At 41.3% G+C, this 9,766-nt stretch overlaps 1 protein-coding gene across 1 annotated transcript; it reads right to left on the reverse strand.

Annotated features, from left to right (window-relative positions):
- Positions 1 to 1,771: 1,771 nt before the first annotated feature.
- Positions 1,772 to 9,751, reverse strand: ECHDC2 (enoyl-CoA hydratase domain containing 2). Its single transcript, XM_082002715.1, has 10 exons — positions 9,404 to 9,751; positions 7,779 to 7,846; positions 7,082 to 7,169; positions 6,470 to 6,556; positions 5,292 to 5,384; positions 4,630 to 4,686; positions 4,053 to 4,240; positions 3,579 to 3,629; positions 3,212 to 3,259; positions 1,772 to 2,546 (listed from the first exon to the last, which is right to left on the reverse strand). The coding sequence occupies exons 1-10, from the start codon at positions 9,522 to 9,524 to the stop codon at positions 2,469 to 2,471; spliced, it is 879 nt and encodes a 292-aa protein (XP_081858841.1). The 5' UTR covers positions 9,525 to 9,751; the 3' UTR covers positions 1,772 to 2,468.
- Positions 9,752 to 9,766: the final 15 nt, after the last annotated feature.

Raw genomic sequence — 9,766 nt, forward strand, 5'->3', positions numbered from 1 at the left:
GCTTGAGATTTTGAACTTGATAACAAGGGGGTTGTGGTGGTGTTTGACTACTTTTGGTTGATACCTTTCTTTTGTTTTTAGAATACTGATAGGGAAAGGAGAAGGCTCCTTAGAGCAAGTATTGACTTGCCTTCATCATGAAGGGGGTTGCATGTCTTGATAGGAGGCCCAGGATATTTGGTCACCTTATTTATAAGATGACTAATGATTGCTCTGTTTTCTGTAAATATTCTGTCAGTATTGTGCAGTGAATTATATTTCCAAGTCATCACAGTGCAAAATAGCACCCAACATTCTGTGTAAGCCCTGTGTCAATTGCATTGTTTTGTGGAGTGTGAAATTTTACATAAAGATGCTAATTGTAACAACTCCTTTCTTTCTTGGTTACCTATGGGTTTCAAATGATACGTTGAATGAAACCTATTGCACAGCATACAGATGCCTGATAAAATACAAGTGATGGAAGCAAACTGCATGTCTGGTCAAATTCAGTTTAATTTCAGGTATTGTTTTTGTTTATCTGGTTAGTCTCCATTTTTCCATGGCAACTGATTATTCTGTAAATACATTGATAATTGAGTTTAAAAAGAAAACTTATCCCTGCTAGTAAGCTACCAAACATGGCTTCTTCATGATGACCATATTTTACTATTTTTAACTCCTTCCCTCTCCCAATTCCCATCCTTCAAATAAAAACATCACCTCTAAAATCTTCAATAATATAGTGTATTTTGGCAACTTCAAAAGGTACTGATCCAGTAATTTAATCAATGTTGTGTAATTGCTTTTTGTATGAAAGTATAAATTGGCTAGCATCATTTTCATGTGTGTATCTGGTTATATACAGTTTTCTTGATTCGGAAAGGAATTAAATTGGTTGTAGCTTTGAATTATGAAGGTGGTTTAAAAAAAGAAAAAATGGCCTGCAAGCCTTTACCTACCACCCATCTGAGATGTCTGCTATGAAATTTCCACTACATGAAATGGAACACAAAACTTGTAAAAATTGATGTTAATAGAATGAATATATAAATCAATTGCTACAAGATTTTAAAATAAAGATGACAACTCTCCTTACAGTACTGGTTTTTCCTAATAACAGGAGGCCTTGCAGAAGCATCTTAACTAAAACTGTGGGGAAAAAAAAAAATCTAATACTACATGCAGCACAAAATGAATGTGATGCTGACATCAGTCCAGATGGTGAAGATGTCACTTCGTGAAGTTCTGCAACCAGCAACCATAGAGATAGAAAATAATTTACAATTTGTTTTGCTCCCACTTGCTTCAGGTAAACAAACAATGAACAGATTTCAAATTTCAGACAATGTCAAGATGAGAAGCAGGAATGTCTACAAGGTATAAATCCACTAAATTTAGTTGCATGTGCCAGTTACAGAAAGGTCTTTTCCTATTGCTGTGCAGCTTCAGGAGTTCCTGCCAGGGTAGAATGATACTGGAAGCAATGTTAGAATTCTTGCATTTATTTCACCTGTGGCATTTGTTACATTTTTTGTGAAGGATGAAGATCATGACTTTGCTTTACCTTTGCAGATCTTTACATAGAAAACTTGTATGTGTATAATCTGATGTGGTTACCTCACCTACATAATTGTTTGGTTAACTGTTGGCACAAGTGAAATTGTGATTTGCTTCACGACTATCATAGCATGAAGTGATGCTCAGTTCCAGTTTGGTAAAGCCACACTTTCATATATATACTAATTCACTTTTGCTTGAAAGCCCCAGTTCAGGGAAGTAAAAAAAAACATAGAGCTAAACTGTGTGGCACATCTCAGTGCTGGAGATCCTCCAAGCAGAAGGAGAAAAAAACTTCAGACGAGGAAAATGGGTGATAGCAGAGATGTGGCAAGCCTGAGATGTCTGGCATAGACTGATAGAGTGGCCATATATACAGGCACATACAGGCCTTGCATTTTCTCAAGCACTGATACCAGAGACATAAGTTCAGTTGGGGGGAGTGATAGCTCAGCATTTTGCACTACTCAACAGATCTGGGGTGAAACACCATTGCTCTGTGTTAATACTGTTAATTCTGTGTGCTTAGCTGGAAGAGCACTGATAACAGGAACGAAGCTTAGGAAGGCTTTCCTTGTATGTTGACTTTTTTTTCTTTTTCCTATCAATGGTTAGATGCAGCATGCTTTTTTTCTTTTAAACTTGCTGATGGTGAGCCAAAGCTCCTTCATACTCCTTACTTGACATCTGTTTGAGAGCCATAACCACTGACGTAAGAGGTATGCTCTTTAAAAGGATCAGCTGTACAAAGTGAAATCTTTATTTGGGAATTCTCACAGCAAAGTGATCCAGTGGAATATTCAGAAATGCAGTCCCAGGCAAGGACCTAAGTACACAAAATGCAGTCATAAAAATAATTCCAAGAAATCAGTGGGTCATCTTCAGTCCTCCTATACCTTCAAAAAAAATCAAGGGGAAGCTAGGAAGCATTATTTTCCAGTAAACTGAGGTGGTCGTTTCTCCCTGAAGGCAGCCATCCCTTCCTGACGGTCTCTTGTGGGAATATTCTATGTCAAAAAAAAAAAGAGTTTTTCATTGACAGGTCTGATGTGTTTTTAAGTACTGCCTAATTTGGCAGTAGCGGTCTGAGACTAAGATTGCTTTTCTTTCAATGATATGTTAAGTCCCACCTTCCATGTTTTGCAATTTGGAAGATAAAAGTAGTGTAAATCACAAGCAAAGAAAGCATCTAAGACAAAGACCATAGACTAGAGAACTATACAGGAAAACAGTTTTCCATTAATACTTTACCATCTTAAAATACAGCGGCACAGCAGTTACGTTGTTCTGTTAGCAGAGAAAGGTGCATGCTCTCAAAGCTTGTCAGAAAGAATGACAACAGAAGAATCTGTTTTTCAATTAGTTAAACCCAAAGCCATTCATAACACTCATCCACATACTGTTGAAACTAACAATATACAATTACTTTAGACACAAGGGTATTTAAGGATGGACTTTGGTCTCAGGCAGGCTGAGAGAGGCAGCTATGCATCACACAACAGTTAGTATTCTGAAACAGAAATATGGAACTGCACTCAAGTATGTTCTCAAAGCTTTAGATTTAGCTGTTGGTGTTCCCTCACAGAGAGGAAAATACAAGAGGACACTGAATATCTGGCTTAAGAAAATGTACAGTTGTTCCTTTCAGCGAAGTATTCTGAAGGTAACCTACCTGGGCGTAACACATCCCCTCAATAGCCATCCCCGATGCAATGTCAACCTGGGGATGAGAGGGAAGGAATGAGATTTGTCTGCAATAGAGCCCTCAAAACTATTTCATAGCCCTCAAACCGATAAACATTCACTTGTAGTGAGTGACCTTCAATCCTGTATTAGAACTACAGTGTAAGGATGTGTAGAAAAAAATTCTGATGTATTACTTTTGTCTTTAAAGAAGGTCCTTAAGACCCCATAAATGGTGTTAAATGCCTTGTCTCAACAAAGATGATAACTCATCTGTTCTAAACATTTTTACTGTAGTAATTTGTAGGAGCTGCCTGTCTGCTTCATTTACCTCAGTATTTTAAAAAAAAAGTTACCTCCATTCCTCTGTTTATTGCCAGTTTTCCCATTTTCACAGCAAATGGAGCCTTTATTAAAAAAAAAAGCACAACAGAACTAAACTAAAGCCACATCAGTTCATAATAGTGCAGTTGTTCATCACTATCCTACCTCCAAATGACCTTTTAGTCTATAGAAATTTGCAATAAGTTAGTATTTTTAAAAATCAATTTAGCATTATCTACAGTTAATAGATAAACACAGTGAAAGGTTTCAATGTGTCCTGCAGGTCTGCATAACCACAAATGGGAGGTAAAACTGTCCTACAGGTTAAGCAGCTGGATGTTAACACTTGTTCCTACAGAAAATACATTCACAAGAAAGAGTTAAGAGACTTAAACATCAGGAGCCAAGACTTTAATATTTCATAGCAAGGAGTTTCAACTGTTTGTTTGCTGTCAAGGGAAGCAGAAATGCGTTCTTTACATTGACAACATGAATAATACACTTACTTGAGGAAGGATTTCTTTAGCCAAAGTTAATGCTCTCTGGTAAGCTGCGTCTCCCTCACTGTTTTGTGGCACTGTGTGATTTACTAATCCCACTGAGAAGGCTTGTTGTCCATCAATCTGCCTACCAGTGAAAATGAGTTCCTTTGCAAGACCTATTCCAACACATCTGGGAAGGCGCTGGGTTCCACCTTATGACAAGAGCAAAACCATGATTTTCCATTTCCGAGTAATGCCCAAAAAAGCAATAGTATTTTGTCTCCTTATGCAATAAGGAGGTTTGAAAAATAAAGGAATCGTATTTCTTTAATACTAGCTGAATACATCAACATTTTGCAAGGCATCTGAAAGGCTTTAGCATCCTTTTGAGTATTTTGATAAATAAGGGTATAAAGGGACTTTCCTCAATTCATAGCAAGTCCAAGATAGGGCTTCGAACACAACTCTGGATTCACAGATCTCTTGGGTCAGTGTAAGATGCTACTTCTAATTTACATTCAAAACACTTCAAGTGCTCTAATCATAAACTATTTACTATACAGCTGAGGAAGTAAGAGACTGAAGATTTAATGAAGGTTACCTGCTCCGGGAAGAAGCCCTCTTGTGGTCTCAATAAGGCCCATTTTAGCTGATGAAGCTATTACAAAAATAAATACAGGGTTTAGTTACTTTTTGATCTGTATAACTATAAATTTTACATACTAAACTGATTTATTAATAAAACTACAAACTGTCAATACTGAACTGGAACAGTTCTCCAGGTAGCTAGAAAGTCTGAATACTACAGTGCTTAATCTCCATCTCAAATCAGATGAAGGATGTGTATAGTATGACTGCTTACCCCTCATGCAGCAATTTTATCTAGGAAAATGAGCCTTGGGTCCATACTAGATGAAATGTAATGACGAGAGAATGGAAACAGAAGAAGGAGACTTCCAGTCCAAGCTGATTTAAGGAAGCTTAGATCTCACCAGAGTGCTGATCCAATATTACAATAAATAGTTTGCTGAAGGAGTCCTAATCTTGTCTAAAAATAGGCTTTACTTTTTAAACAAGGAAACTGCTTTCCCAACAGTAACTAAATGTCACAATTTCTGGACAAATGCCTACTCATTTCCTGAACTGCATAAGTTACTCTTAGCCTACTGGATTCCATTAAGAGTCAGCTATCGTACGTGTAAGTTCTCTTTAAAATATAGTCACCGATTACAAGAAGAATCCCGTATTAAGCAAAATACAAACCTGCTACTCGAAGGTCACAAGCTAACGCCAGTTCTAGTCCACCACCCAATGCATAGCCATCTATTGCAGCAATTGTGGGTACAGGTAGGGCAGCTAGAGAAGACAATGCAGATTATATAGTTTTGTTCCAGAAGTTCTGTCCCACCCATTTCTAGAATTTAAATGCTTAAATTCTAAAGCTTTTAGTAGTTCTCCAATTCAAAATTGTTCAAGAATTCATTTTCTTCTACCACAAACTTTCTGACTGTCACTAAATAGTAGGAACTGTGTCTTTGCACTTTTCCCTCCTCTGTAAGAAGAATGCAAAACATCTCCTTACATGCAAAGAAGCATGCAAATACAAAGTACTGCAACACAAAACAGGATGAATTGTCTCTGTGCCAATTTATGATGTGAATATCCAGCTGTTGCAGTTAAACAGTCAAAACAAAGTCACCATCTCTAGTCATTGTTACAAGGATTAGGTTTTCTGGTGCTTTTGTTAGCCAAGGCTCCTGAACTTGGTACATACTGGTACCTGGAGATTAGCTGCTTGATAAGATACCTTTTTAAATACTCAGGGAGCTGTAAGCAGACTTCAAACGTGTGCTGTAACTACCTGGACAACCCCCCAGTCAGATTTCACTTTCTGGTGAGAGCAGAACAATTCAAAAATAGGGGAAGAAAATCAGCTGCAGCAGCCCATATTCCTTCTGGGAAAATAAAAAGGGGGGAAGGGGGGGAAGTTATAGCTACAAACCCCTGACATTCAACAAACCCATTCAGAGATCAAAATCCATGTTCCTAGGTCATCACCATATCATGAGCGCTTCCGAGCGTGTATTAGAAGTGGGACAGCTAACATTGCTCATTTTGCCTAGTACTGTCTCCCAAGGATGACACAGAACTGTGTATAGAATGCTTTGTTACAACAGGTACTTATTGTATGCCTGTGTGTGTACTGCTCTTCATCCTGGAAAAGGCAGTACTGAAATGCACCTTGTCCTTGGAGTGGCAGCAGGATAGTTCATATTTAATTCTAATTAGATCTTTGCTTTAGGCATAAGCTGGAGACATTTGGGAAGCTACTCCTAAATGGATAACCTGCTGGGGCTAGCATCCTTCCCCTCCTGCAGCATTTCTAAATGTCTCAGTACAGGCAGCCTAGGACAAATTTCCCAACTGAGGCAATCATTTACCTATTTCGTCCATGAGATTTCTCAGCCTTTTAACAAAATGTCCAACTTCTGCATCATCCATGTTTGCACGTTCCTTTAAGTCTGCTCCTAAATAGAGAAGAAAAAGGTTAGAATCCAGGAACAGGGAAAAGACATCTGAACTGTGTTACCTCTTGTCCATCTCAGAGGGAAGACCATTTCCAAAGTCTTGAAAAACTGTGTTTTGGCTAAGTAAGGTCAGTGGAATTTGGAGTGTGGACATTTGGGCTGGAGCAGTGGCTAGGGTGCTCCTCTGTGCGCTTTGAACAGATTTCACAGAGGAGCACCAATTGCTGTTATGTAAGGACGATAATCCATAAAACTGGAAACCAAGGGCTGTAATACTGGAGGCACCTGAGCTTGAAGGTGGTGATAAACAGAAAACAAATAGTAGCACCACAGAGCCCGTGCAGCTCATTCCATCACACGTCTTTGTCACTGAAGTTGAGAGGCAGATAGGTGAAAGAGAACGTGTTTGTTACTCGCTACACAAAAGCATGCATTTCCAACTGCTTTTCTGCACGATCTGATCAGCACGCAGCCCAAAGAGGCACCAAATTTTTAACAATAGTTTGCAGAGCTTTTGTTACTTACCAGCACAAAATACACCTTTCACTTCGCTCTTGAACACCACCACACGAACCTTCTCATCAAAGCGGAGTTGTTCCAAAGCGCTGAACAGCTATGAGGGAGTACAAACAGGAGAAAAACTTTAAGCACATGGATGTATATACCTAAATTATAACAAGCTCCTAATCTATGATAAAAGTTTCTTTTTTTTTTTTTTCCCCCTGCAGGTGCCAGGAATTTCCTAGAAATCATGTATGTGGAGCCAGCAGGATCCTTCCATGACAGCCTCAGAATGACATGTTACCCCATCTTTTTTTCTTCCATTCAGAGATGAACCTTTGCTGTACCTTAAACTCCCCTTCCTGTGCAGACATGAGCCAGATTTTCTCTAGACTGTGTCAGCCTCGAACAGATCATCTGCTAAGGTCTGACAATGAGTATGTTTTTGTTGCAATTACGCAAGTGAGGACATTAACTTGCATCCAAGTTAGCCAACTTAAATAACTCCGCTATCTGTGTCCAGTCCGCATCTGAAGTTACAGCAGCATAGACATATCATGATCTCTTTTTCTTCAGGCCAACCTGCCTTGCCCCGGTGCAGTCTCCTACTGACCTTCAGCAAGAGGTTAAGTTTCTGTTTCAGATTTCCCACAACTATTCTTACTGCATTTAGTTATTGATTATGATTCCAAACACATTTCCAGGCCAGGCCCATACTCACTTCATTTACAAATACTTTTCCCAATGAATTTCTTGCGTGGGGTCGGTTCATTAGGATTTCAGCAATACCTTAGTAATAGGAGACAATTTCAGTTATACTTCATTTAATTCTCTGACACAGTAATTCAACTGGGAACAATATCTGCATATGCTGCATCTTCTCTTTCCTGAAAATGCATATAAAGTATATTCTAAAACAATCAGTTATTTTAAAAGTGGAGGTGGTAGACCATGTCTACAAAACCCAGCTATACAGGACAACTGTAAAAATCAGTAGCACTGTGAATAATACAAATAAGCAGACTTAAAAAATGAACACGACATCCAAAAATATATCTTAGAAGCACTTGCAGGAATAGAAAAAAAAATCCAAATAATCCGTCTTAGGTTTCTGTTTTGAATGTTACTTAAGTAAGTTTTTACTGTACAGTCTTACTGTGTTCATGTATATTCCTTAATGAAGAAAACCATCCTCTTGGGATTGCTGTTTGCATGAGAACAGCACAAACTGGTCACTCTTGGTTCACATTCCAGAACCGTTTTGAAATTGCTGCTCCATTTAATTTGAAATTAATAAACTCATCAGTGAAAAGGACTTCACTCAAAATTCCTAAGCCCAAGCAGAAAAATAAGACCACAACATCTACCTACTTCTCCCTTGCATTTGTGTTTTGTAAATTATTATCCAATAATTTGTGTATGCTTTGGAAAGAAAAAACATCTCCCGTTTCCTTGGCTGGACTTCTGCATGCTTCCCAGGCCTTAGCATTCTAAGATGATGCTGCTGCTGTAGGCGCACAGATGCGCCTTGCATCTGTCATACTTGGTCCTTCTGCCCTGCTAGAAGGTGTCTATCTGTCTGTCTTTATTCCTCTGCCTATGCCAGTGGCCAGACAGTAAAGGAGATACGTCACACAGGAGCAAAGACACAGGTAACAGCGGGCACCAGCAAACAAGGGAAATTCACAATTCTGGTACCTACACTCGTGTTTATGTAACTAGCAAAACTACCAAGAACGCTTCACAAGCTCTGGCAATAGTTGCCCTTCCCAGAAAGTAACTCGATTGACAATCTGAACCAAAACTCAACTCGCTTAGTGACTCTCGTGCATAAATATGCACAGACATGCCCTGGTCCTATCCTACCTTTAGTGCTGTACATTACTGGTATCAGAAATACCCAAGCTATGCAAACCAGAACTTCCTGTATTGAGATCTCCTGCATACGTAACTTAAAAAAAAAAAATGCATCTAGCTATTTATTTGGTAGCTGTGTTCTTGAAAAAAGTATCAAGGCAAAACTTAAAGCAAAGATATTACAAGCAACCTGCCTGCTACGGACTCCGCAAGGCAGTCGGTCACCTTTCGCGCTACGGAGAGCGCCGCAGCAAGGGACAGTTCGGCCGCCCCGGGACCCCTGCGCCGCGGGGCCCCGTATGAGATGTCCGGCAGCGCGGCGGGGACAGCTCGAGTGTTCCCAGAGCCGGGCTGAGGGACAGCAAGGCCTGGCTGCGACACCCGATCGGCTCCATGGACCCCCTCGGCACCGGCGTCAAATGAGCACCGGGGCCTAACCCCGGCCCCCGGCGGCCCCCGCGCCCCGCGGGCAGCGGGCGCCGCACTCACCGCTGCTCTCCCCGCCGACCGCGCCCACCAGCACCTCCGCGCCCCGCCGCGGGGCGGACGCGGGGGGCCCGCCGCGACCCCAGCGCAGCAGCTCGCGCCCCGCCCGCCCCAGCCGCATCATGTCGCCGCTCCCCGGGCTCCGCTGCCGCCTGCTACTGGCAGCGGGGGCCGTGCCTCTGGGGGCGGGCAGGGCGGTGCTGCGCCTTTAAGCAGGAGAGGGTGGCAAGGGGAGCGGCGGTCTCCACCTTCCGGGCGCTCGCCCCGCCCCTTCGCTCAGCTGTCGCGCGCCGCTGCCCGCGCGAAGGGTCTCGGCGGCGCCTCGGCCGGAGTGAAGCAGGAGGAAGGGGTGCGCACGCGCCTACC

Source organism: Phaethon aethereus, assembly GCF_964289735.1.
Source record: "Phaethon aethereus genome assembly, chromosome: 8".
Lineage (NCBI taxonomy): Eukaryota > Metazoa > Chordata > Aves > Phaethontiformes > Phaethontidae > Phaethon > Phaethon aethereus.

Bases quoted from the DNA above. Each gene is read 5' to 3' on its own strand.
- ECHDC2 (XM_082002715.1), bottom strand. From the start codon at position 9,524: ATGATGCGGCTGGGGCGGGCGGGGCGCGAGCTGCTGCGCTGGGGTCGC. The intron at 3,630-4,052 runs GTAAGTGTATTA...TTTTTAATAAAG, and splicing joins CTAAAGAAATCCTTCCTCAA to GCTCCATTTGCTGTGAAAAT. The intron at 2,547-3,211 runs GTAGGTTACCTT...TTTTTGACATAG, and splicing joins AGGGGATGTGTTACGCCCAG to AATATTCCCACAAGAGACCG.